The 27,016-nt window shown below is 48.3% G+C and overlaps 11 protein-coding genes across 11 annotated transcripts; 6 read left to right on the forward strand and 5 right to left on the reverse strand.

Annotated features, from left to right (window-relative positions):
- Window positions 1-70: 70 nt before the first annotated feature.
- On the reverse strand, window positions 71-2,094 carry N7455_009635 (ribosome-binding protein NMD3; the record flags this gene model as incomplete). Its single annotated transcript, XM_040954524.2, has 6 exons — window positions 71-993; window positions 1,044-1,255; window positions 1,354-1,429; window positions 1,524-1,737; window positions 1,828-1,927; window positions 2,036-2,094. 6 exons carry the CDS (start codon window positions 2,092-2,094, stop codon window positions 71-73), a joined length of 1,584 nt encoding a protein of 527 aa, XP_040814827.1.
- A 249-nt stretch (window positions 2,095-2,343) lies between these two features.
- On the forward strand, window positions 2,344-4,431 carry N7455_009636 (RsfS/YbeB/iojap family protein; the record flags this gene model as incomplete). The annotated part of the gene is made up of 1 exon (XM_040954532.2): window positions 2,344-4,431. The coding sequence occupies one exon, from the start codon at window positions 2,344-2,346 to the stop codon at window positions 4,429-4,431; it is 2,088 nt and encodes a 695-aa protein (XP_040814955.2).
- Window positions 4,432-4,696: 265 nt separating this feature from the next.
- pex12 (ubiquitin-protein ligase peroxin 12) lies at window positions 4,697-6,289 on the forward strand (the record flags this gene model as incomplete). The annotated part of the gene is made up of 2 exons (XM_040954678.2): window positions 4,697-4,754; window positions 4,857-6,289. 2 exons carry the CDS (start codon window positions 4,697-4,699, stop codon window positions 6,287-6,289), a joined length of 1,491 nt encoding a protein of 496 aa, XP_040814890.2.
- A 2,367-nt stretch (window positions 6,290-8,656) lies between these two features.
- On the forward strand, window positions 8,657-9,448 carry N7455_009638 (uncharacterized protein; the record flags this gene model as incomplete). Its single annotated transcript, XM_040954548.2, has 4 exons — window positions 8,657-8,694; window positions 8,755-8,831; window positions 9,009-9,231; window positions 9,316-9,448. 4 exons carry the CDS (start codon window positions 8,657-8,659, stop codon window positions 9,446-9,448), a joined length of 471 nt encoding a protein of 156 aa, XP_040814974.2.
- A 799-nt stretch (window positions 9,449-10,247) lies between these two features.
- On the forward strand, window positions 10,248-11,841 carry N7455_009639 (MCT family MFS transporter; the record flags this gene model as incomplete). The annotated part of the gene is made up of 5 exons (XM_065606255.1): window positions 10,248-10,449; window positions 10,513-10,619; window positions 10,685-10,859; window positions 10,927-11,335; window positions 11,412-11,841. 5 exons carry the CDS (start codon window positions 10,248-10,250, stop codon window positions 11,839-11,841), a joined length of 1,323 nt encoding a protein of 440 aa, XP_065460218.1.
- Window positions 11,842-12,465: 624 nt separating this feature from the next.
- On the reverse strand, window positions 12,466-14,458 carry N7455_009640 (Zn(II)2Cys6 transcription factor; the record flags this gene model as incomplete). Its single annotated transcript, XM_065606256.1, has 3 exons — window positions 12,466-13,428; window positions 13,498-13,956; window positions 14,018-14,458. The coding sequence occupies 3 exons, from the start codon at window positions 14,456-14,458 to the stop codon at window positions 12,466-12,468; spliced, it is 1,863 nt and encodes a 620-aa protein (XP_065460219.1).
- Window positions 14,459-15,548: 1,090 nt separating this feature from the next.
- N7455_009641 (O-methyltransferase) lies at window positions 15,549-16,212 on the forward strand (the record flags this gene model as incomplete). The annotated part of the gene is made up of 2 exons (XM_040954771.2): window positions 15,549-15,578; window positions 15,643-16,212. 2 exons carry the CDS (start codon window positions 15,549-15,551, stop codon window positions 16,210-16,212), a joined length of 600 nt encoding a protein of 199 aa, XP_040814795.2.
- A 1,334-nt stretch (window positions 16,213-17,546) lies between these two features.
- On the reverse strand, window positions 17,547-19,229 carry N7455_009642 (uncharacterized protein; the record flags this gene model as incomplete). The annotated part of the gene is made up of 4 exons (XM_065606257.1): window positions 17,547-18,531; window positions 18,624-18,839; window positions 18,905-19,080; window positions 19,209-19,229. 4 exons carry the CDS (start codon window positions 19,227-19,229, stop codon window positions 17,547-17,549), a joined length of 1,398 nt encoding a protein of 465 aa, XP_065460220.1.
- Window positions 19,230-20,162: 933 nt separating this feature from the next.
- N7455_009643 (ankyrin repeat domain-containing protein) lies at window positions 20,163-21,218 on the reverse strand (the record flags this gene model as incomplete). Its single annotated transcript, XM_065606258.1, has 1 exon — window positions 20,163-21,218. The coding sequence occupies one exon, from the start codon at window positions 21,216-21,218 to the stop codon at window positions 20,163-20,165; it is 1,056 nt and encodes a 351-aa protein (XP_065460221.1).
- A 721-nt stretch (window positions 21,219-21,939) lies between these two features.
- Window positions 21,940-24,963, forward strand: N7455_009644 (phosphatidylinositol-3,5-bisphosphate 5-phosphatase; the record flags this gene model as incomplete). The annotated part of the gene is made up of 1 exon (XM_040954743.2): window positions 21,940-24,963. The coding sequence occupies one exon, from the start codon at window positions 21,940-21,942 to the stop codon at window positions 24,961-24,963; it is 3,024 nt and encodes a 1,007-aa protein (XP_040814910.2).
- A 225-nt stretch (window positions 24,964-25,188) lies between these two features.
- Window positions 25,189-27,000, reverse strand: N7455_009645 (Tti2 family protein; the record flags this gene model as incomplete). Its single annotated transcript, XM_040954722.2, has 3 exons — window positions 25,189-26,552; window positions 26,602-26,797; window positions 26,845-27,000. 3 exons carry the CDS (start codon window positions 26,998-27,000, stop codon window positions 25,189-25,191), a joined length of 1,716 nt encoding a protein of 571 aa, XP_040814961.2.
- Between the last annotated feature and the right edge of the window lie 16 nt (window positions 27,001-27,016).

Raw genomic sequence — 27,016 nt, forward strand, 5'->3', positions numbered from 1 at the left:
ACCCAGAAACACAAACGCCAACCGGTGCCATGATCATCAATGATAACATCCAGACTCGGACTGACTTCCCCTAATTGTCCTCCATGTTCAACTCATCAAAGTCATCAAGCAGATCATCCATGTTGATTTTCGGCACAGCTTGTCCATCCTCGTCCATGTCATCATCGCCATTTTCATCCATCTGGTCGGCCCTGACCTGGTACTGGCGGTTCTTGTACAGATCGAGTGTTTGACGCAGTTCCTGATCCTCCTCCACGTCACGTAAGAACATTTCGTAATCTTGTTCCATCCTAGCCTGCTCCTGCTCCTGGCGCTTGTTCGTGGGGACATTGACCGTAGCAGCAGTCGCCTCTTCTTCATGCTCGCGAGCCATACGCTTCAAACGCCAGCTGCGGGCCTTGGACTTCTTGCTGCGGACGTAGTGCTTCTTGATAAGGACCACATCTGGAATCGTTGAGCTGTACTGGTGGCTATTCTCAATTGCCTCGAGTTGATCGTTGTTGAACTGGGTTCCCGACAAGTGGTATCCGAGAACAGAATCACCCACGTGTAGAACACCACCGAGATGAGTCCGTGTGAAATAGGTGGTATCGTTAGATCCTAGATCTGAAGCACGAGCAACTGTGGCCTCAGAAAGGAGGTACCGACCATTAGAGTGGCCGGTGGATTCAATATCCAAGACAATGAATTCCCTAAGCTCGGTGGTATCTGCAAGGTTCGGGAATGGCTGGCGCCAGTAAGTGCTAGAAGGAAGATCGGTTGTCCGTAGGGTGCAAGGGTCGATAAGATTGATAGACGTGCCTACCCGATAACAGATAGCAAGCGGGCTTATATCAGACAACGAGCGGGCCAGCTTAATCGGCAGAGCAACCAGATCATCCTTGCAGATAGGGATAATTTCGCAAGAAAACGAGAACTTATATGAAGAAGTTGACGTGTGAATATCCATCGAAATTAGTTCATGGCTCTTCTTGGAACGCATGGGAACCACAGCTGGTAGTTGTCAGTAAACTTGCATAGATAGACAAAGGAGAAATACTGACATTCTAAGAATGAAAGCATACGCTCGGCTTCATTCCTCTTTGCGAAGAAGAAATCAAGACCTTCGTTCGATTCCTTGATGTTGACAGTATCCTTGTGGGCATTATGCTTGAGGATAAGCTGTTCCAGGTACATAAATGTCCGCTTGTGAGGCACCTTCTGTCTGATCTGGATAGATGCCTCCCAAGAGTGATGCGTATAGCTCTTGGCACAGCTCCCGAAAGTTAGCTTTTTGTATTTTTGGGGGTATTTGTGGTGTTGGTGTTGTGGTGTGTGTTTTGGGAGAGGTAGGGGGGGGGGATATGAGCATACCCAGAACACTGCTGATTGGCAATAACATATTCAACCTCAAATTGTTGTTGCACGATAGTGCCTTGGAAGGCCTCCGCTTATGGGGTGTTAGCTTTGATCCCAGGGCTAGATGTGCTAAAGCAGAATTGGTGGATGCTTGCGGTGACCTTTATCAGGTGGGAAGAACTAACTTTGTATGGTGATCTTCAGCCTCAATCTCTTCGAGTGAGGTTCCGTCCAAATGAAGCTGGCGTCAATGATTCGGACTTTGTTCAGACCACGGAGCTTTCGTAGGCAAATGGCGAGTAGTTCCTTCGACTCGAGAGCTGCGACAACCCAGCTGTTGGGGGGCTGTAGCCACCGTTCGCAATCCCTGCAACAGTGAATCACTGCTTCTCGTTGCACCTATAAATCAAAGAGAGCTCATGTCAGCGGGGACAAATCATAGGCGTGTAGGAGGGATTCTTCTAAGTCCGAAAATGGAGTTACACATACACCTCCGGCAACATCGACAGTAAGACGAATACAATCCGAACATAGAGCTCCGGCTGAGAGTGTTCCATCGATGGCAGCGCCACAGTTGCAGCAGAGAATTCTGATAAAGTAAAGTAGTTAGTACCTAGAGTTGCAGTATAAAGAGTTTGGAGGATTGGCCCAGCGGGGTTGGAATATGTAGGGAAAAAAAGTTGCGATAAGAACTCACGTGGCTGCGACTTTCTCCTGCTGCGTGAAATAGACGGGGGCATCCAGATCCATCGACATATTGATGAGTAGAATCAGGAATAAGAACCCAAGACTGAAAAAATCACCAGGGTATTGAAGACTCAAAGAGTTTACAGCGGCGTGGATTTGTGATATTTGCCCCCCACCTGGATGGATCTTTTTTCTGATGACTCAGTTGTTTGTAGTGTTTGCACCCGTTATCTTGATATCACCGGCAAATCAACCTTTGGACCCGAACTGTTGGAAGAACTCAAGATCCTCATTTCTTTTTCCAGTATAACCATCACCATGAGCAGGGCTCTTTTGCGAGGGGCTGCGTGCCAGACTTGTCGGCATGAGGTGCTACGGTCCTTTGTTTCTGTCTCCGGCATTCCAATGCCACGATGCTCTCCTCTTTCCTCCCGTTCGATCTCCAACGCTAGAGCTTTCTCCGCTGTAACTTTGCTGCGGTCTGATCGCCCTCCAACTTCGAACCAGCTTGACATTCATATGTCAGAACCGGAAGAGCCATCGCCATCGCCACGTTCGGAAACCATTACACCAACCTCATCCCAGCATGTCCCTTGGTATCTGCAGGAAGAGGCGCCGATCATTAAGGAGCGCCCGTTGACCGAAACCCATCTCCCTCAGATCCCAGACGATTCGCCAGAGATGCTCTCGACTCTATTGGAGTACACGTATAAGGACTTGGGCTTGGATGGTCTCAAGCTTTTTGACCTACGCGGCCTCGAAATTCCTGCAGCTCTCGGTGCTAATGTCATCATGATCATTGGAACTGCTCGCAGTGTGAAGCATTTGAACGTGTCCGCGGATCGTCTCTGTCGCTGGCTGAGAAGTCAATACAAATTGTCCCCCTACGCCGACGGCTTACTTGGACGCAACGAGTTGAAAATCAAACTCCGCCGCAAGGCCAAGCGAGCACGCGCCGCCAGTGCAGCAGGCGCAATGGTCGACGAAAAGGATGATGGGATCACCACAGGATGGATTTGTGTAAACGCGGGTATGGTGGATAAAGGCGCTACTACAACCCAACTGAGCGATGTTGGAATCGAGGGATTTGGTAATCTTGACCTTGGGACTAGTGTGGTTGTCCAGATCTTCACTGAGGAGAAGCGGGCTGATGTTGATCTTGATGGCCTCTGGGAAGCTACTTTAGCCCGCGAAGGTCGCAAGAACATCCGGGAGAGCACAGGGGATATATCCAAGACTGGTGCGGCGCCCCCCAGGTCTATGTCCGATGGATTTGGTTCCATTCCTGGCCAACGGAGAGGCTTTCATACCGTGCGCAGACTCACACTATCTGCCATGAACTCCACTGAGTCTGGTTTGGAAGCTGGTTTCCCTGGCATGGGAACTTCGTCTTCCACACTTCCAGGCGGGGCAGCAGCAGTTGCGTCCCAATTGACACCGACATCTTTGCTTCAGATTCTCGCTGAACTTCCGGCTGATAATGCACGAAATGAGCTTGGAAGCGGCCCAAATGATCGCCAGTCCACTCTTTTTCTACGGCTCTTCTATACGAACCAGGCCGCGCGGTTTTCTGCACAGGAAAAAGCCACCTTTCGATTGAAATTGTTTTCTATTGCTGTGTCTCGGCAACACCCAGCTTACACCAAGGACGCCCTTTTTAGCACATTCTCTGATTTTCTACGCGACGGGTATGACCTTCCGGATAACCTTGGATTCGATGTTGTTTCTGCGCTTCTAACGCCGAGAACAGCGGGTGTTATCACCGAGCAGTCTGAGACTCATTCACAAGACACTGGCATGGAGCTTGCTTTGTTAGTGCTGGATCGCTTGAGCCTCCGTGGTGTGCCGATTTTGAACATGAGGATTTTCAATATACTCTATCAAGCGGTCTGTGCACCCAATCCAGCACCTTCGAGCCCGAATGAATTGCACCCGGAAGAGAGTTCCTCAAGTTCGTCTGTGGTTCAACAGACCGAGTCTCAGAAACAAATCTTGTCTCGGCTGTCGAAGATACTCGCGGCTGCCAACGTTCCATTTGATGCAGTAGATGCTCGTCAGCTTATGGTGACACTATTTCAATGCGGGGATTACGACGGTTTCTGGCGTTTGTGGCGCCAGTTTCCCTTGAAAGGTGCTAACCGCACGCAAGAAGATTACGTGCAGCTATTCAAGTTGCATGCCGAGTTGGGAGAGGAAGTGCGAGCGCGCGAGTGTCTGTCGACGGGGGTACCATTGATGAACCGAGAGTCCCCTGCCATTGTGCTACAGGGTCCGATCGTGACAGCCATCATGCATTGTATTTTGGTGGCAGACTCAACACTCCAGAACCGAGATGAAGGAGCGTCTCCGAGCTTCTACATGCCACTCTGGACTGAGTGCCAGGAGGCACTTGCTCGGGAAAATTGAATGACGAGGGATCAATTTGTAAAATAATCTAGCATATATTATCCAGTGTACAATATTACATCCGTATCTAATTTGAAATATTGAAGTTGTAATTAAATAGCCGCCGAATGTAGGGCATGGATGGATCTCATGCCCGGAGCGACGTAGTCAGCTCGGATAAGTTGAGCCTCGGCATATGATCACTGGTTCCCGCGACTCTTCCTCTCCATCTTTCTTCAAACACCTTAAAGCACCACCCTGATAAGGATGACCGGCACTTCTGACGATGGAGTACCTTCCTAGTCTTCAACAGGAGTTCGATGAGCACAAACCATCGCTCTTCGGTAAGTCGATTAATGCTTCCCCGCGTAGATGGAGACCCCAGACACGGGGAACCCACCATCCGTAACTGGAATCGCTAACGCGGAGATCGTGCTCGACAACAGAACTCCTCGCTGAGCAACAGCTCTCCGATCTTCTTCCTCCATCTTTGCGTTATCTTCTCGCAGTCGCAACACACCGCCACCCACGCTACCTCCTCCGGATCCTCAACTCATACGACGAAGTCTACGCCCTCCTTTCATTAATAGTCGAACGTTACTACCTGCGAACTTTCGGCGGCTCCTTCACAGAAAACTTCTATTCCCTGAAACGTGAGCGCGTTCTCCGCACCAAGAATGGCGAGATCCCGCGCGCCCAGGTCGGCGCCGCAGGCCCCGTGCGCGACGCCCTTAAGCTACACTCGACGGACATCTGGAAGAATTTGTTCGTCATGGTTGGAATCCCTTACATAAAACGCAAGTTAGATGAAGGATATGACATCCATGCTGCGCCGCATGCATCCCTAGTCACCAGCGGCGGCCCACGATATAACCCCAGCGACGACCTGCCGGCCAACCCGTCGCTGCGCCAGCGCATCTTCTTCTACTACAAGTGGTTCCTGCGCAATGTCTACCCATCCGTGAATGCGGCATACTATTTCTCCGTTCTGGCATTTAACCTCGCCTACCTCTTCGACAACACAAAGTACTCCTCCCCGTTCCTGTGGCTTATCGGCACGCGCATCCGCCGCCTTGGCAGCGCCGACCACCGCGCCATTGCCGCAGTGCTAGATCCCAAGCCCGGCCCCAGCACCGGGCGATCTCAGCGACCCGGCAGAGGTCTGCTGGGTCTCCTTAGTCCGCAGAACCTTCATACTCAGCTCTTGACATCACTGCGCTACTTCCTTCCCGCGTCGATCTTCGCCCTCAAGTTCCTAGAATGGTGGCATGCGAGTGATTTCTCTCGTCAGCTCGCCCGTAAGGCAACTGAGGTCCTGGATCTGCCCGCTCCCGTTGTGGCAGGCTTGACCTCTCCCGCGGAACGACGGAAATCGTCAATCCAAGACGAGAAAGAAAAGGCCAAGAAGCAGGCCGAGCAGGAGAAAAAGAGCGCTGCCGGTGATCTTAAACCCGCACTCAAGCCTCCTCGTCGCCATCAGCCCCCCATCTCCGCGACTTCTTACCTCCCCATCTACACTGTGTCTTTGCCCCCGGCTGATCCATCGAGCGCCAACACTTGCCCTGTCTGCATGGGTGCGCTCGTTAACCCGACTGCTTGCCAGACGGGGTACGTGTTCTGTTATGTGTGCATCTTCCACTGGCTGAACGGTGAACACCAACGCCAACTCGATTTCATGACCGGCGAGGGCGCTGGCGCACCGTGGGAAGAGGAGATCACAGGTGATGACGAAGAGACGAAGAAAAGTCCTAGTGGAGATGACGCTGAATCGGGAGCCCGCAAACGATCTGGTAAGTGGGAGAGTGGCAAGGGGAGATGTCCTGTCACAGGGAGGAGAGTGCTTGGAGGCACCGAGGGATTGAGGAGGGTATTGGTTTGATCCGGGGTCGCGTAGTCCCAATTTTCGATACATTAGTCGTTAAGCGCACATTGTATAGCATATTGCTTTGGATTGAAGCCTGGGGGTACATTATTGCTCGAACTGTATATACGATGCAACATCATATCCTATTAACCCCCGTCCTTTCGCTCTACGTACTCGATTTCTGCTAGGTGCCTTATTATACCGTCTTAGCTCATCCCTAAGGCCTCATATTTGATTCTTGATGGATACAGTATTCTTCTTGGAACCAAACGTTACATTTCATATTCCTAGCCTCCGTATAATATAGCCACCAGTCGCTATATGGTTGTATTCTGACTTTCACAGCTCGATGAGCCCAAACTTTCGTATCTTTCCGAGATTTCTTCTTTACCAAACCAAAGAATTCTCATTTAAGCAACCCTAGGGAGTGCCATTAGTCGAAATGCACCCTGGGAGATTCGCTCTCTCGATTTTAGCAGTGTGTCGAGCCCCTATTCCGCGACCTCGTGGAAATAACTTCTAGGTGCCATCGAGATGTAGATGAATTGCGCCCACAGAAGTACCAGCCTTAGTTAGCAGAGATACTGATATAACATAACGTCTTGCATGTCGTCCTTATCCGTCGAGGACAGATGGGCCTTGGTACCCCTAGACGAGACTATTAGAATGAAAGTATTAGGATTAGATGTTTCAAGCCCCAACATACATGATGTTTACAAAGACGATCTTTCGATCCTGAAAGGGGCTTGTATAAGAAGATGCATATTTCTCAAAGATTTGCGGTTCATATTAGAAATTAGGGATGCTCAAATAATTAGCGTGGAACTGAGGTTTTCAAACCGTAAATATGGGGGATGTAGTCTTAAGAATGAGGGCTATTTATTTAGCAGCAGGACTTTCAATTTTCATAAGGATAATCTGACTAGCTTAACCGCCAGGGCCAGATCCTTCGAGACAATACAAGCTATATCCATCCGACACCATTTTGAGCAATGACGTTCGAAGGGCTCTTCATACAATTGAGTCCATGCAAACCTGTTTAGTTCATAGATGTATCCATATACATACATATGTACATATGTACCTGTATGTACCGGATTTTAGGCCGCGGATACGAATTTCCCGATCGGGGTGCCGCCGCTTTATGAGGGCGCTCAGGGTCCTGCTCACTGAGTATTTCACAGTACAGGGTGATTGCTCAGTGAGGGCCAGCCCCATCATTCCAATGTACTGTTTGCCAGGATATATGTCCTAAAGTGTGGTCAAAACGTGAGATCCCAATTTCCGGAAATTGAGGCCAGAATCCCGAGCCTTTGACCTAAGCTCAGGCTTGCATGCACGTTCACCGACTGCCAAATGGATATTGCATATGAGGCTGATTTTCGGTACTTTGACTCTCATCAGTAGTGGAGAAAACTTTGTAGACGAAGCCGCCAACGTGAAATGGAGATAGCCACAAGGGTAGGTGGAGATCAGGAGGAATATGTCAGATTCACTGACCCCACCCCCGGAGCACAAACAATGAAATTTCGTATCGAATGGAAAACACCTTAGGCATATTGTGGAGACGATTTTCGATGTTGAGGGTGGGGCTTGGGTACGGTCAAGCTTAGCGTATTGTTCCCAGGAGCTGAGGACATGGTCTTTGGGCTCAGCGGTTTTTCCCTTGATAATAAAAGGCTCCTTGTCTAATTTGTAAGTCCTGGGGTCGAAGTGAATGATGGCGGTTTTCTCTGCTTCAAAAGTCGCTCCGCTCCTCATATTGATAATTGTTTCAATGCCTTCCCAAATGCCCTTACATACGTTAACACTGGACCACCACCAGTTATTCGGCGAATGTCAGATTTATTTCGAATGCACCGCTAGTCAACACCAGTATAGAATTGACTTGATAGAGCGGAGACCTTTTTTGCATGACACTCGGCTCGCTGACCGTTAGTCCTCATTGCAAAATACATCCACCACCCGCCCGGCTTCTCGATGTCCACCGCGTCATTGCGCTCATAATGAACCTAATCAGCGCGGGTGAGCACATTGAGAGGGCCCTTCGGACATGGAGGAACTAGATGTAGTAGAGATGTTATTTATCCTGGCCCCGAGCCAGGTCTCTGAACACCTCGGGGGGTTATAACATTACGCATATTTCTATCCATGGGAATTTGTACCAAACATTAAACACTTGACGTCTCGAATTCCTTACTAATTCGTCGTGACTCCCCAACACCGCGCGTACCCTAGGACTCGGAGACCTGCTCGCCGTTTCATCATTCAGTTGGCAGTGCCAGGTTGATGGTCACCAGTGTCATTTGCAATCTGGATATATAAGAGCCCGATAATTTTACAAGCTTGGATCGAACACTTTACAATTTACCTTTCAAAAACATGGCTACTACTATTGCGGGTATGTTGGAGCGAAACAAGTATGTTCCGACTCTTTTGGCTTTTGCCATTGGGTTTAAACCAAGTTAAATGTTATACAGAGCTGTCAATCATACACCTCTCCCTTCTATCGCAGAGAGAAAGGGACATGGTGGAGCTCCACCTCGCACTGTGATCGGTAAATATAACCTAGGGCTGCCATTATCGAAATTTATTGACATCTATTTCCATGCTAGTTACCTGTTGTGACCCCCGATGCGTTCCCGAGAATTTTTTTTAATCTAAAAGCAGGAGGTACGTGAAATCATTCAGGCCAAAGGAGCAACCAAAAGGCAGTTCATTCACATATTTCCAGAAGTTGTTGTCCACCGGAATGCTGGAGGAAACATCCGCCATGCCCTCCGAGATATCCTAATTCTGGATGCACTAGTCAAGCTTGAAGAAATTGCCATTGTCCACTATACCGACTGCGGCACTCTGCGCTTTACGGATGAGCAGCTCCGAACTGCCTTGAAGAAACAAACCAATGAGACACACTGGGCCAAGATTGAGGCGATAGAATTTGGCGCGGCTTCGGGGTAAGCTGATCCCTTTGACCCTTTTGGGTAAGCCATTTTGAGTAAAAAGTAAAGATGGGCTGACATAGATTGGGAACACTCCAGGATTGAAGAGAATCTGAAAGGAGACCTTGAGTGGGTTCACGGAAACCCCCTGCTGAGGGAGGCGCTAATGGAAGGTACTCAGGGCTTCATCTTTGACCTTAAGAGTGGAAAGGTGGAGAAAGTCGTACTTTAGTTTGTCAATGTACCAAGCACTATTGCCGGTCAAATTCTTGAGGCCTTTGTGAATCATGCATTCGTACCGCTGCCTGCACCAAGTGTCAATTATACTCCTGGTTAAACGTGAAATCATTCAATTATTCATCTCTTCATGCAGATATTTAATCAACACTGTATCGCAAATGATTGGACAAGTGACAAGTTATGTGAATAACAAAGGTGAAACAAATGAATAAAACAGAGTACGGCGAATGACAACTGTTCTAAGCCCGAGACAAAAAAGATACATCCTAGATATCCCTCACATTAGGGGATACTATCTCTTGACACTTTATTTTATTGGCTACTTGAAAGAACGAAAAAATAATATGCAAAGGTCTCAGTGGTGTGTGGTATAGATAGGAAGAAGGGAATAGAGGAAAGGTTAAGCTCCTCCGGAGTGGTCACATACCCGAACTCCAACACTATCTTACAGATCCTTGTTTAATTTGGTGAGGAACAGGTCCAACAGATTCAGGTGATGAGTATTCTATTAGATCCTGGTGCTTCTCGGGGCCTGAGCTAGAGGTCTCAGTTAATCTTGGAAGTCTGAAGTGGCCGTTCGGTCGTTCGGTCGTTCGGCTGTTGAACGAACTGCCGCACCGGAGTATATTTCTTGGACTTCCACATCCACCCAGAGCATTCATCAAAACCATTTGTCCCTAAATATTACCCAAACTAAGGCCTCAGTTGGAAATCACCAGATTCAAAAGAAATTCAAACCAGAAAAAGAGGCTGCTTCGTTATCGCCTGGAATTATCCTACGGAAATACAAAATGTCGACGGATGGTACCCTTACAAAAACACATGATACCTTCCAGATAAATGCTACAAACAGCCCAGACTCGGAAAAAAAAATTCAAAGAGAAGTTATCCCGGAATGGAAAAAGAGCAAGGCCCCTGATGGTGGACTGGCTGCTTGGTCTGTGGTCCTAGGATCATGGTGTGTGCTATTCTGCACCTTTGGATGGATCAACAGTACGAACAAACCCCTACCACCGAGAAGTTCAAATGCCCTTTGTACCATATTGACAAAGACAGGTGTTGGAGTTTTCCAAAATTACTACGAGTCGACTCTACTGAGCCAGTATTCGGCTAGCACAATTGCTTGGATCCCATCCTTGCAGATATTCTTCATGTACGCCATGGTAGGGTGTTCCGATGCATTATCCTCCCTTGTACTCAGTTTGCTAATCTATTCATTCTCAACTAGGGCCCTGTGTCCGGACATTTGTACGACAACTATGGACCCCGTTATTCAGTCCTATTCGGATCGCTTCTTCACGTTTTCGGTCTGATGATGTGTTCTATCTCGACGAAATACTATCAAATATTGCTCTCACAAGGCGTATGTAGCGCTATTGGGGTCTCAATCATCTTCCAACCCGGTAGGCAAGGGCTTCCAGTGGTATGTCGACTCAAATGATAGTAGCTGATACTTGCCGACTATTCTAGCGACCAGTGTCATTCCAGGTTGGTTTGACAAGAAAAGTGGCACAGCTTACGGCCTAATGTCCACCGGGTCTAGTGTTGGGGGCGTAATCTTTCCAATCATGATACAACGGTTGATTCTGGAAGTGGGATTTGCGTGGGCAATGCGTGCTGGAGCTTTTGTGATCTTGTTTCTCCTTACCATCGCTAACTTGACAATCCGATCCCGTTTACCTCCGTCACCACGACCTGTGTCACGGGCTGCGTTAACACAACCATTGAAAGAGACGAAGATGCTGCTTGTTATCGCTGGGTTTACTCTGCTGACCTTTGGAGTTTATATCCCCATTGATTACCTGGTCGTTGAGGGACTCGCGAGTGGCATCGGTACCAACCTTTCTCAGTACTTGCTGGCGATACTGAATGCTGGAAGGTACGCGTGAAACTAGCTCTGTCCCCCCCCCCCCCCCCCCCCCCGGGTTGATATTCACTAAATCGTGTTACTGAAGCTTCTTCGGCCGCCTTGGAGCTGGCATGATTGCTGACCGAATTGGGACATACAATGTGTTCGCCGTGGTATGCTATCTAGCTGGAATATTCATTCTTGCCATTTGGATCCCTGCCACCAGCGCCGCGGGGACTATTGTATTCGCCGTTCTTTTTGGATGTTGCTCAGGCGCATATGTCTCGCTAGCAGCAGCGCTTGTGGTCAAGATATCACCCTTGCCGCAGATCGGGTACCGAGTAGGCTTGATTTTCCTCTTCGCTTCCATAGGCGGATTAACGACCAATCCTATTGCTGGTGCTATTCTATCTCATGACAACGGATCCTATCTTGGAGTGAAAGTGTTTGCTGGAGTTCTTCTGCTGGCTGGGACAATCTGTGTTTTCGGGACTCGATTGCTGCACACCGGATTCAAGTTGGTTGCGAAATTCTGAGTTGATTTGGCCAGGTTGATGCCATGTATAGTGACAGAAATCTCGTGTACAGCAAGGTATGGTATAGATGACAGATGTGTATGACTCTAACTAACTAAAATGACAGAAATCTACTATTTGACAATTTGTGCGGACATCAATGGCTAAGCTCAACACATGTTTTTTGCATGGGCCCGCATCTAAAGCGGTCTATGTATTTTCCGAGGTGTTGTTGAATACTCGGTTCCCAGCCATAAGATAAACCTGTAGACCAGGCTGAGCCAAGACTTTTCGTTAGATTTTTTCGGTATTAGTGCTTAATTAACATAATATATATAACTATGGATGCCGACTCTAGATAGCAAGTACAAAAGAACAGATTAAGACCCGGTCTCTAATTGTTTAAATGAAAATCCATACTATATCCTTATCAAGAAGGCAATACTATGTAACTCTGCTATAATTTCACATCCTTGGCCCGTAAGTGCAAAGTTGTACAGCGGCCAAAATTCAGAAACCTGATTTTTAGCGTTTCTGCCTAGTTATACCTACGGGTTCCAATCTGGAAAGCAGATCGAATCTAAATTCCAATCCATAGCATCTTCGAACCCCAGAATGCTGCTAGGGATCGCTTCCCCCCGAAGATCACCCCCCCCGAGGTCCTGTTATTTCGGCAACCGTTAAATTGGTTGGGATGTGCGCGGAAGTGAATGGACTCGAGAAAGAACATCGTATGTTGAGTGCTTTTTCTCGGAGCTTTCGTAATACGTTCCATTTCAGACCAGGACTCGGCCAGCTGGGATCCTCCACCAAATTGAACGACTTGTCGACCACCTGCCACGCTCGATCAGCGCAGTGGACTTCAGGCCGAACACAAAGATGCCACAGTGCATATGTCAAGAGATGATATTGCGTAAACGTCGAGAAGAGCCAATGGAAGTTACTGAGAAGTTCATCCGTTTTTAGTTCGTTGCCAATCTCAATCGTGTCACACGCCAGCAAAAGCGTCTGTTCAGTGGCTCGTGATGCTGACTCCGCACTGAGTCCTCGAAGGTATTGCTGGCGAACGAAGATACTGAGCTTTCCCATAAGTACCTGGCCCAACAATAGTGCTGATTTTTGAATGGGAATGTTAGGATCACAATGCTGCAAATAGCGATCTTTTATGCGTGCCGTGATGGTTCTTAAAAGCTGCTCTAAGCTAGTCATTTTGTCATCCCCATTGAGCACAGCCACGGAAAGTCGAGAAACTTGTTGAAGTGCTTGATTCATCTCCGCAGCGACCAGGAACATGGTCATCTCTGTCCACTGCGGCTTTGAAGTCGGGACCGCTTCCATGTTGGGTGAAATATCTCGGTCGTCTATGTTGAGGGGAAGCTTCGTATTAGAGAAGCCACCAAACCCATTAGTCGAGAGAGCATGGTCTTCAGCAACTCGCGCATCGCATCCAATAATCTGATACCATAACCGACGACGAATCTCGCATTCTAGTGGTGGGAGATTAAAACGTTCTCCATCGCGGTGTAGACCCATCCATTGTGCTGTTCGGAGAAGTATACCGTTCAACGTCCATCCAGATCTACCACAATTGTGATTCCAATAACAAAGCTGACACCGAGTAGTTAGCACTCATACCAAATGCGAGCCAAGTGCTCTCAAGGGGGCGGCTAGATTTACCAAATAAATCGATATTGCTTGCAGCGAGACAATAGTGGGGGAATCCAGGAATGCAGCCGAATGCAAGGAGACCTCCAAGCCTCGTTGAAATCTTTTGAGAACAGACTGCCGGTCCTCGCCAAAGATCATATGAGAGTCTGCCTGGCGCAGGCTTGTAACTGCAGCAAAGTAAATGGAGAACAGAAGAGCATTGAGGTCTTTCGAAGCAGCTTTCGGGTTATTGATGGCAGCAAATACAGCAGGTTGCGTTGTCGGGATATGAAGTACTTTGAGAAGAACATCCACGTTGTTCAAGAAGACTTGCCAGAGGTGTGTTGCTTGCCCTCGAGATGGGAAGAGAGAAATTGCGTCGGCAGCCAACTGGGGGTTGGAGATGAGGCCATCAAAGCCAATAATTGGGCTCGCCTCACTGTTGTTAGTGCTTGCTGGTGTGTCAATGGCGGATTGAAGCTCGCTCTCCTGCTTGCAGTAGTTGTAAGTCCATGTTTCTGGTGAGTAATTGATGTTGTGGTCCGCTGACCTTCTCCAGGACGCGTGAGAAGAGCACCTCGTTAACGTATCGAGTAGATGTGCCATCTTTCACCAAAAAGCCTTCTGTCAGCGCAGTATGATCGCCGGCTGAAACCGAGGTATTGATATCTGTACCACGCGGTTGTGACGAGAGAGAGGATGATCTGCTAGTTATATCGGGGGAGTCTCTATTGCTGATCGCAATGATAGCTCGTTCCGGCATCCCCAGGCGGGTTCTCCGGGTAGATGGATTTTTCGAGCGACGTTTAGTTCGTCCTGGGCCTGGATATTGGCAAGGAACATTTATTCGAAGGCAGGTTGAACAGGGCATGGCCCGGTCACAACGAACCTTGCGCTCATGGCAGCGCAGACATGATCGCTCCACATCATAGCGCCTTGCAACGAGTTGCTGGGGCGATCGGTCGCCAGTTTGCTGTGCTGACCGCTCCATGATCGAACAAATTAGTTGATCGGGATGTCTTTTGACAAAGTGTCTCAGTGTCGGGAATTCGATGTGCCCAGCTGTTCAATGACCGAAACGGCCGTGCATGTATCGACGATCAAGAATCCGGCCCCAAAGCCAACGAAACACGTGATAAAAGGCCGATTGGACAAATATTGCAATTCCTTGAGTGGAAAAGTACCAAGGAATTATCTGCGTAAAAATTCTAAGGCAATGCTCAACCCATGTGGCGCTGGCTATATCCTGATTAAGCCGAACTACCGAACTACCGAACAATCAAGTGGGCCATGTATCATGATGTATGGAAGTCACAAAGAGGAGCCCAATCGAAAATCAACGTATGATTCCATTTAACTCAGTAGTAAAAAGATTCAACGAGTTCAACCGGAAATCCCATCAACCATGACATGCCCATAAAAATCTGTTTTGGCCGGAGTAAGCTCTCTGTTCCTATCTGCTCTCTCAAGTTCTTTCTTATGTTATCTTGAAAATACTAGATTAGCGGTAACCTTGGACCTGCAATCCTCCGGCAGCTCGTTAGAAACCACTTCGAGATCACCGTTCCAACCCGTCAGGGTAGCAACCACCCATTCCCGCCAGCGGCACCGGTTTGTCGTGCAGACTACAACTCCCCAACCTCGCTTGTATCCGCCCTCTGAGGGTAAGATGCGGTTGTTTCCCTCTTGCCCGCCCTTTCTCTTGACTAGCAGCGCAAGCTCCTCGAAGCCGTAGCTGCTGTAGGGGGGTGGTCGTACCCACCAGTCCCCCGAGACCCCTGGGCCCCGAGGTATTCGACCCAATTCCCGAATAATCCCTGCAACCACCTCGGTCGCTCCTCTGGATCAATTGCCGTTCGATTTCGTACTGCACAAACGTAGGGCTTGACCTCTTACTCTGTTCCTCTGCGTAGACCCGGGGAGTAAGGTTTCCAGGTCCTTGCGCTTTAAATTATATTTGATGGAACTCCCTCCCATTGCGTAGGCTTTCTAACAACCAGAACTTGCGTCTAGCACTGCGAACGAAGTTATTTCATTACATTCCACGCTTCTTTCAATCTTTATTTTCTCTTCACCTTAATATGACGGCGACTAAACGCTCAGAATACACGGTATCACTCTCCCGGAATTGTATTTCCAATACCAACATATAAATTGACGAATGATCAAAACCAGCGCGAAGAGGGCAGCGAAGTGAAACTCCTGCACTTTATTTTTGGACAACCCAACATCGATCAGATCCGCGGTCATCCCGACAAAGTCCTGAATCTCATTGAAGAATTCGGCCAGCAATATTGGTTCGCCAATGTCGGCCATCCCAAAGGCGATATCGTCGTCAGCCTCATCGAAGAACTTCGACCTCGAAAGATGATTGAGCTCGGGGGCTACGTGGGCTATTCTGCCATCCTCTTCGGGGATGCCGTGCGCCGTCACGGGGGACAGCGATACATCAGTCTCGAGTTGAACCCTGAATTTGCTGCTGTAGCTAATATGCTCATTGAGCTGGCCGGCCTGCGGGATTTTGTGCACACGATCGTTGGCCGTAGCGATGAGTCGCTGCAAAAGCTCTACACGAGTGGAGAAGTCGAGCACGTGGAGCTCATGTTTATCGATCACTATAAGCCTGCCTACACTGCCGATGTGCAACTTTGTGAAGAGCTAGGCATGATCTCGCCAGGCTCTGTCCTCGTTGCTGATACCTCGTTGCTGATAACGTGGTGTTCCCTGGGAACCCGCCTTATTTGAAGTATGTACGAAGTAATGTGGAAGAAAAGCGGGAAGTGGCACGATCTATGGAATCAGGAAGAACCTTCAACACGGAGGGGTTTTCAGAACGGACCATCTCCAAATATTTGGGCGCGAACTCTGCACCCAAGTTCGATGTGGTTGGAAATCCCAACTTGGTGTACCATAGTGTTCTGAACCAACCTGAAGGAGACCCGGTATGATTGTCTTTCATGCTTTGTGTTCTCCATATTTTCCTGTTTTACTCACATGTGTCCATTCTTTAGGATGCCCTTGAGATCACCAAGTGCGTGAGAATTGAAGAAGTTGCTTGATGCGCACTGACCATGACGCGTTCACCTACTGCTGCTCTTTGTTAACGTTAACATTGGAAAATACATATCGTGATAAAATACATGAATCACCGAGAAATAAACATGACGCCTCTTTCAAGGCTTCTTTACAGCACTATGATTTTCTATTTTCTTACTTGGTTTCTTTAGGATTGTAACTAGATATAATGATATCCACAGGAAAATAGTACACGTTGAATAATATACTAAAAAACAATATATTAAGCAGCACTTAAAAATGAATCTTTCGCAAGATATAGAAATGTAATTGTAAATCTGTCTAATCTTCTTTATGCCTAGGGATGAAGCTATATTTATAGCTTTATTTCCACCCCTATATATTCTACCGGCTTCTCACTAACTAATATACATTTATAATAAGAAGTAAGAGATGGAATAAAGAAGAAGCGCAAAGAGCGGTGTCAGTACTGAGTACTGGATTTTCTAAGATTCCATTGACTGAATATTGCCCGAATTGCAATGCTATCCTGCGATGCAGGATACTCGAGGGTGTATGGGAGAATGTGTGATAGAGGCGTCAAACTGCATCGACGCCGCTAATCCCGTTTCCATAGGAGTTCTGCAACACTCAAAATCAATTCGGGTTTAGCTTTGAAAACGACCCAGATGCATGTTAATTATGAAGAATTAACTTGGGTTTTCAGAATCTTATATAGTTATCTAGAAGACGGAAGGAGGCGTTCATACTAGACCTTCAATTCCCCCCCGGGAAGCATCTCCTTCTTTTCCACATCCCTCTCTCCTCTAGACCCAAGGGTTTTTACCTTTACTGTCTTTTTCGTTCTACCTAGTTACGACAGCATATCTCCTACTCACTGTCAACGCCCCTTTACAGCGCGGTTTATCTACTTCTAGCGATTGTCTTAACATAATATTCTTGTTCTCGAAAGTTTCGTCCCTGTTCCGCAAGCCAAACTTTCCAAACATCTTAAAAAAGGTTCATTGAAGAGAAATGAGGGATTCCCTCGAATCTAGGCCCGTCTAGTCAATCCGACACGCATGGCTGAAGTCATCTCCAGGAACAGTTTCCACTTTCGCTTCCAAAACATCATATATAGGTATGTCTTGCAGAACCTTGACAATGTGATGTATGGTTGGGAGGCATTGCACATCACCGGTAGTGAAACTAAACGATCCCTGGTAGACATGCCGCTTTTTTGGGTCATCAAGCAATTGAACCACTCGATTTGAATCATCTTCAGCTTGATGATCTTCATTTCCTTCAGGCAGCGGTGACTTATCATAGGGCTCAAGCACAGCATACTCCGCATCAGCCATTCCGAGTTTCCCAACAGCCGGAACATAGCGATAAGTCAACAATCCCAAATCAGGGTTATGCTTAGCTGGAGCTTCCCGATAGAGTGCATCAGAACCATTCTCATCACTGATCTCGTTTCGATGCAACTGAGCCCAGCAAAACCTCCCAAAGGCTGTACCACGCCATCTCAATTCGACTGTATTGGAGCTGCCATCATCGACTGTCTCAATATCGCAGCCCAAGACAGGAGCGCCGAACTCATCGCACCGAGAGACAATCGCATCGGCCAGGTTTTCAAACAAAATTGGAACGAATGTCCTAGGAACCACCTCTCCATTGGGAGAGTTGTATTGAGTCCCATGGATATACAGTCCGACACGGTCATATCCTGATCCACCTAGCCAAAACAAATTTTGGAACGAGGTGCGGATAAACGAGGCCTGTACCACTGTGTCAGGCAGAACAAATGAGAAAGACTCAGTCGGTAGAAGCCCTTCTAGATACGTCTTGGACGTGGTGAAACGAATAGACCGGACGATCTTCTGGGGTTGAGTACCAGGAAGTCCGCCAGTAATACTTCCATTGCCAGAATGGTAGGGTGTCGGCGATGGTTCAAATGAGATAGGCTGACGCCAATGCGATATCTTCTTGAAGGACTTCGCCTTTTGCAGAGCGTGACTGGAGTGATGGAATTCATTATGGCTGAAGCTGTAGTTGTCGAATTCGTGGGCCATGGCAGCATTTCAATGAGTGATGAACAAGAAGTGGAGATTCGGCCTGAGTTGTATGTTTTGACTTACGATTTTCTTTGAACTTCCATCGGTTGACTGTTTATGCGAGAGGCTACCTGAATCCGCGTAGCTCGCTCTTTCCGGCACTTCTGGTAGAGTGCAAGTCTCTCGGGAACTTCGTCCACAGTCGTACCGTATGGGAACAATACTCCGAGGGACACAGCATCTTCAATTGCTTGGGCGGCACCTTCTCCTCGGTGGGGTAGAAAAGGGTGGGCAGCGTCCCTTGAATGTTACTGGTTAGCAAAAAGAACAAAGAATATCTCGATTTTCAGCGGTTCTTTGCCTACCCAAGTAGAGCTAGTTTTCCATTAACCCATGTTGGTAATTCGGGCAAATCGAGCAGTGGCCAAATTCTGGTTTCATCCTCAGGGGCCTTTTCCAAGATTGCCTTGACTGGTAGTGCAAACTCGCTCGCAATAAGCAACATCAATTGCTTCTCTGAACCTTTTCCCTGTGCTGGAAGCTATTAGATTATGTAGATTGCCCGAAACAACAAAAGAATTATGAAAAGGAAAAGGAAAACGGCTAAGTTTGTTTCTTCTGCCCGGCTTGTTTAATAAAGCCGACAAAATAAACACCGACATGACATACCTCGATGTGATTTGGATTCATGGGTTGGATGTAGATAGATACAATTTGTCGTCTTGTTACCTGCACAAGGATAGCACACGAGGCGTCTGACTCCGGTCCCCATAATTACAAATACCATCAGACTTGATCATTGATCTTGTGAGAGGATCGTCTTGGAGAGTCTGGGTCGGGATAAGGAACCGAAAAGCGCTATTTCCACTATCAAAGGGGACATAGCCTGGTCCTCCCTCGAGGGCCTTGCGGCATTGGGACTTTCTCTTATACCAGTCTTTTTCCTGTTCTTGATATAGATTGGTGGAAAAATGATACTGACATGAACCCCATCCGCTCCCAGAATCAAATCCCCAGACACTCGTTCGCCATTGGCAAGGACAACCTCGCTTTCATCCGGGTCCACTGACGCAACTTTTCTTTCCAGTTGGAGAGTGCATGGCTCCCCAGGACCCTCGGTCGAAACCAACTTCTCCCACAAGGCGGTATGCAAGTGTGCCCGATGTACAAGGCGTCTATAAAAGTCATTGTATCATTGTAGGAGACGGAATATGTGACCAGGTCATCTAGGGATGGTGTTAAGTACATATAAAATGGGAAAAAAAAGACTTTTATTCTTTGAATCCTCCTCACAACTACACTTGACCTGTTTGGCATATGGCCAGACTGTTTATTTCTGCGTATCTCCAAATGTAACCTCGTCGGGTTCATTGTTTCGTACCCCACTGCTATCAACCGGTTTCCTCATGTCGGTATCATACATTATAAAAACACTGATGGTGTTTCATGACCGCCACTGTAAGAAAGCTAGCCCTGGTTTCTCTCGATACGGCAGTAAGAACCGAGGGAAGGCTCGCAAGGCGCCAGCGACCTAGCGACAAAAGAATGTTGGGTGGATATACATTTCGAAGAACCCTGCCAATCCCTAGGGAAGCAACTCCGCTAGGATAGTTTGAATTGGTATCACTCAGGACGCCGCCGACTATCCATTTTAAATTTCCCTAGAGCGTTTAAATTCGCTATGATTTGTTTCCTCCGTTCCTCGGGACCAAGCGGAACCCTTGGCTGGTGGCCGAACTGTTGCATCCATTTCACAATCTCCTCCCGTCCATTGCTAATAGCTAGCGAAAACGGCGTATTGCCCCTGTGGCAGGGGCAATGAGGGTCGCATCCTTTTTCCAAGAGCAGCTTGGCAATATCTGAATGATCATGCACAACCGCAAACCAAAGAGCTGTAGATCCGCCGTCGCATTCAGCATCGCCTTTGACGGATTCCTGTTCGATGATAATCCTAGCTACAGCCTCGTGGCCATGAATCACAGCCTGCATCAATGGTGTTACGCCCCATTGTGCTCTCGATTCGAGCTGAATCCCTGGCACGTTGACCAAAACCTCCATCACTTCTGCCTGTCCGTGCGCTGCTGCGTATGCCAGCGGCGTCCAGCCACGCGAATCCTTCGACTCGATATTCACCCGGTTTGTAGCAAGAAGAATCTTCAGAACGTCAACGTGACCATTCATAGCAGCATATGACAATGGAGTCTGTCCATGAAGCCTTGGGGGGCGAATTCGAGAACGGGCCGACACATCAGGGTCGATCCCTGGTTGATCGAGAAGTAATTGTACCAGTTCTTTGTTGCCATCTCTTGCCGGTGCACTGAGCGGGGTTTCCGAATATTTGTTCTGCTGATTGATATCCACTCCGGCATTTAGTAGGAATTGAGCCATGCTTAGATTTCCTGCGTTTGTGGCTAGGTGGAGAGAAGTGTTGCTCTTGCGGTTCGTTGCTGAGGGCTTGGCTCCATTGGCGAGGGCTTTTCGTGCGGTTGACTCATAGTCTTTGTCTGCTGCCCATAGCAACGCTGATGCATTGGATCTCTTTGCATTGCGAGCGTAAAGGTAGTCGATTAAGATGTCGAAAAATTGGCGATTCAGCTGAGCGAACACCAAAACATCTTTTTCGCTCAAAAGTTCCGCAATGGCTTGTACCAATTCTGTCGGAAGATTCGATAAGCCCATCGGATTTGAATGATTTCACGCCTGACCATGAGAGTTGTGAGAGGAAAGGCTTGTATCAAGACTCAAGAGCAGGGCTTTGCCTTTATGTACGACTGGGAAGGGTCCCTTAAAATTTTTCATTTTTAATTAATTTTTGATTTCTTTTACCAAAATTACAGAGACCCTCGCAAGCACGAGGGTCCCGGGCTAGTGAGTCGCGGGATCACTCCACTGGCTCTCACCTTTCGGGAAAAGGGGAGAGAATTGAGGAAGATTGAAAGGTTTGCCAGAATGTCCCGAAGGTTGAGTTTCCTGACTCCCTGATTTTGACAAATCCCTTGCGTGGCGGAACTTAACAGCTAATGTGTACAGAAATGGTGAGGCACGTCCAGTATGACAACAGCCCTGGAGACGGTGATCACCCCGTGCTTAGTAAGTTATTACAACTTCCAGCCCTGGAGCCCTGGAGGTTAGTTACCTCCAAGGTTAAGTAGTTACTACATATGTACGGAGTATATAGCAGAAGTCGAAAAAACCTGGTCTTATGGTATAGACGGTACTAGGACACATACGAGGGTCGCCCAAATAGATTAAATGAAAGGGATCACCCAATTGGCCGCTATTTACCGCGACGTCATGTGTGGGGACCTCTTTGAACTCCAAAACATCGCCTTTGACCTGAAATCATCTGAATATGCAGCCTTTCCAGCTGCATTTTGAGTCCATTTGAACCTCTTCAGATATGGAGAGCTTTGATGATGTTTCTCTGATCGGACTAGTGTCCCAGGATACACCTTTCCACGATGACCATCTCCCGATTCCATGCCCTTCAGACCCGAATTTGGCGAAAGAAACCACAGGGGGACCAACTTCGACCCAAACGACAAGCATCAGATCGTCTTCGCAGATAGAGCGCACCGACGATGCTGGAATAATCGATGACGCCTCCGTCGTGTCGGATTTCCCGTTGCCGTACAACCCGCCGCCTGGAGCTCAGATTGAGGAGGAAGAGGAAGGGGACGGGGAAGACGAGGAGCCGCAGGTGGCAACTTCCTTTGAGCGAGAGGCTTCGCCGACGTTTGCACAGAAGCACCGATCAGCTTCAGACTCAGAGGACGAAGGGATCAACCGTATGCACAAATTTACGCTATACGAAACCGCAACCCGATTCTATATGGTCGGAATCAATCTGGCGGAGACTCGTTTTCGGATTCTGAAAATTGATCGGACCTCGGATTCCGGTGAGTTGAGTATTACCGAGGATGACATGGTATACAACAAAAGAGAGATGGTTCAGTTGCTGGATGCAATCGATGACGGCAACAAGAGTTCTGGCGGGTTGAACCAGAAGTGCAGTGCATGGGCATTGCTTGGATTCATCCGATTCACGGGCGCATACTATATGCTACTCGTTACCAAGAGGAGTCAGGTTGCCATGCTGGGTGGTCACAATGTCTATCAGATCGATGAAACCGAACTGATCCCGTTGACCACCTCGGAACCTTCACATCCTAAGGCCGAGAAGCAGTCGGAGGAGGCACGCTATATTGCCATCTTGAATAATCTGGACTTGTCGCGCTCTTTCTATTTCAGCTATTCCTACGACATCACTCGCACACTCCAGCATAATATCTGCCGGGATCGCGAGGCCCACCAGGATGGCTATCCACAACCGTCTTCACATGATTACCATTCCATGTTTATTTGGAACCATCATCTCCTGTCCCCGGCTGCCGAGGCTCTTAAGAATCCCTACGAGTGGTGTCTACCTATCATTCATGGATACGTGGATCAGTCAAAGATGAGTGTCTATGGACGAGTGGTCTATATCACGATCATCGCGCGTCGTTCCCGATTCTTTGCTGGGGCCCGCTTTCTCAAACGAGGCGCAAACGACCTGGGATACGTGGCCAACGACGTGGAGACTGAGCAGATTGTATGTGAACAGACAACAACATCATTCCATTCTGCTGGCCCAAGACTTCATGCAAACCCTCACTATACTTCATATGTTCAACACCGTGGAAGCATTCCTCTTCATTGGACTCAAGAAAACACGGGAGTATCACCGAAACCGGATATTGAGCTTAATCTCGTGGATCCATTTTACTCGGCTGCGGCGTTGCATTTCGATGATCTATTTCAAAGATATGGTGCTCCAGTCTATGTCCTGAACCTGGTCAAATCTCGCGAACGAACTCCGAGAGAGTCAATACTTCTCAAGGAGTTCACAAACGCTGTGACTTATTTGAACCAGTTTCTTCCCGAGGACAAAAAGCTCATTTACGAGGCGTGGGATATGAGTCGTGCTGCAAAAAGTCGGGATCAAGATGTCATTGAGACGTTAGAAGATATTGCAGGCGATATCATTCCCAAGATTGGCTTTTTCAAGAATGGGGATGACGCAGAATCCGGCTTGCAGCTTCAGAACGGTGTCGCAAGGACCAACTGCATTGATTGCCTTGACCGAACAAATGCTGCACAGTTTGTCATTGGCAAGAGGGCACTTGGCTATCAGCTCCATGCTCTTGGTGTCATAGATGATACAACTGTACAGTATGATACTGACGCTGTCAATCTCTTCACGAACATGTGGCATGACCATGGAGACACGATCGCTATTCAGTACGGTGGATCGCATCTGGTGAACACCATGGCTACCTACCGCAAGATCAATCAATGGAGTAGCCACTCTCGTGATATGGTGGAAAGCTTCAAGCGGTATTACAACAACTCTTTCCTTGATGCCCAGCGCCAAGAGGCATATAATCTCTTTCTTGGAAACTACACCTTCGCGCAGGGCATTCCGATGCTTTGGGATCTTCCTAACGATTATTATCTCCACCACACCGATCCCAAATTCCATCTTGATAGAAAGAAACCCAGCTACATCTCCTGGTACACACCAGAATACCTAAAGCCCAGGAAATTCCCACCCCTCCCATTCCACCCCAAAGAACCCCTCTCGCATTTTGATGACTTCTGGCTGGAATACTACCGACCACTTGCTCTGTCTTCCCTTTCTAAGGTTTTCTCCTTGAAAATGAACTCCACGTCCCGCTATCTACCCCCTGTCCGCCCAGGACACCCCGTCCCGGATCTCAGTCCTTTCGTGCCCCGCATCCCCCCAGAGCAAATCCAACGTGAGCGTCTACCACAGCGCAGCGTCAAGATCCAAGAACCATCCGCCAGCCGCAGTCGCGCCTCATCAAGCACGATTCCGATACCCGAATCTGCACAAACATGGGCCCACCAACCACCGTCATCCGAGAAACAACCTCCTCTTACGGGCATCATCAAAGAGCCTGTTTTCAAAATCCCCGATGTATCTCGCATTCCACCCATCAACCCCCCTGACCCTTCCATTCCCAGCAAAGCAGAAATCGCTCAGTGGACCCTGGGCCAGCTAGTCGGCGACTCGCTGAGCCCCTCTGTCACCGGTGCTGAGGCAGAAGAATACGAGCGGTACATCAATCACCCCCTCAAGGTCCCGCTTGTCGTCACATCCGAAGATGAAATGACAGCTTCGTCACTGCAAGACCACGGCTACAACCTCGATCTCCTGGAGTACGCGAATAAGTGCAATGTCGAGGAATCTGCGCTGGAGGCGAGGGCTGGGATAAACATGCTTGCTTATGCCGAGTTTCTGGATGTCTCCGAGGACGGTCTTACTGTCGTGGGTGAGGACTATGAGAAGAAGAGGTATAAACGGTACCGCCAATGGTTGCGCGGGAAGAGTCTTTTTAAGCAGCGAGTTGATCCATGATGCTACGAACTTGAGTCCCTTTTTTTTTTTTCTTTTTCTTTTTCTATTCTGGCGCTCAGTACAGCAAATTGATACCCTCATTGCATGTTATATTACTTTATCGAAGGTCCCATGGATCGTGTCTATTTACTACCAACCAGATATCTTCCTTGAATTGAGATCGTCATAATTGTTGTTATAATCCTTTTCCTAAGTAACCTCCCAGGCATACATTGCCAGTAACGCTCAAACAAAAAGCCCCTTAAGCTTTGCATCCGCATCAACAAGCTCCTGGAACTCCTTCTCCACATTTTCCTTCACCTGCACCTGTTCCGGCTCTGGCCCATCAGCCGCAATAGCAACAGGATTCAACAAAACAAGCTTCAAAACCTGAAGCGTCTGCTGCAACTCGCGCTTCAGCTTAGCCAGCTCAGCTACGGAGGCTCCGCTATCCTCGGAAATATGAAGCCAGCACGAACTCAGTCCACTCAGGATCTCCCCGCGCCAGCGCCAGATACGCGGGTGTGCGTTCTTGATCACCGCCTGGGTAGCTGCAGCTGCAGATAGCAGGAGTGGAGGGTGCGCTGTTCCGAATGGATTTGATAGCGTTGTGTAGAGGACTGGTACGAGTTCTTGAAGGTACTTTGTAGTATGAATTCCCAGCTCGTTGGTGATGATTGTTATCTTTTCTAGGAGGAATGTTGAGAGACGGGGGTGTGGGAACGATGCGGTTGAGCCCGAGGCTGGAGTGCTAGAGCTGACGTGGTGGAATGAGGAGATGAGGTTTGATCGGAGGATTTTGGCGAGGCTGGTAGTGTATGCCTCTTTATCCTTTTCGGATTGGGTGGGGCCTTTGTAGGCGGTTTTGAGGGTCGAGAGGAGGGCTGGGTATGCTGCTCCTAGTAGGTCTAAGGATCTATCCTCGGGTGTGATGGATGGTAGGGATAGAAGACACGGCGTGACGGCGTCTTCGAAGACGGAGGTGAGGTTTGTTCGGCGGAGGATGTCCGAGCCGCTTTCTTGGATCGGTTGCAGTAGCTGAGTGAGTAGAGTACAACCTTTTGTTTTGAATGGGAGGTTGTTGTCGTCGACCATTGCTAGGATAGTGGGCACGAAAAGCTGGAAGTGCGTTTCGAATTGGGTCTTGTCTTCAGGTTGGTATTGTGAGAGGATCCATGATAGTACAGCTCCGACGTAGATATCGGTTGCCTTCCATGGCTTGGCCGATGCGTCTAGATCGCTTGCACCGAAGCGAGGGAGAGCTTGAGGATGGAAGTTCTTGCGGCCGGCACTGGTGATGGCGGGATTCTTTGTCTTTGCAAAAAGAGGTCTAATCCTCTCTTTGAGGATGAAGTCGATAGCGGGCCAGAATGTATTGCCGCGACGAGTGTCTTGAACCCACACGTTCATGAGCATCGACGCTGCATTGTAGCTGTCTGATGTGGCCCATGGGTTTTGCTTGTTGGCAAAACATGCTCCCGCGAGAAGAATGTCCGCTGCATTTTCTGGTTTGCCATTTGGCAGTCCTGCCAGGGGCTTGTTTAAAACTAGAATCAGCTCCAGAGCGAGCTCAGATCTAAACCGACTCTCGTTCTGGGCTTTGATAATATCTGTGCGGCAGAATTAGTAAAAGCTTCATATGTTGATAAAAACACTTACCGTCTGAAATCTCGGCAGTCTCATCAAAATCAACTGCGAAATCCGATGAAGGCAAAGCAGCAGCACTGGCCCAGTCGAATAAGTTGTTCACGGCTTTGGCCTCGGCTGGTTTCAAGGGTCGCGGGCCTTGGTCATTTGGCAGCATTCCATCCCAGTAGTCGATATAACTGGTCGCTGTAACCAGACTCTCGCAGATCTGGAAGATTAGTTCATTTATCTTAATCCAAATTGATAGAAACATACATTCAAATGCGTTGAGTGATCGTAAGCAGCAATGTCTTGCCATAATTGATGCAAATCACTTTTGGACGCAACCGCAACGGCGGGGAAGAAACCGATGGGCATTTTGCCAGGACTCTGCACGAGAGCCTCACGGGCTTCTTTGCGCAGTTTATCCATTGCTGAAAATATTTAC

The sequence above is a fragment of the Penicillium solitum genome (assembly GCF_028829755.1).
Source record: "Penicillium solitum strain IBT 25940 chromosome Unknown utg000008l_segment0_segment0, whole genome shotgun sequence".
Taxonomy (NCBI): domain Eukaryota; kingdom Fungi; phylum Ascomycota; class Eurotiomycetes; order Eurotiales; family Aspergillaceae; genus Penicillium; species Penicillium solitum.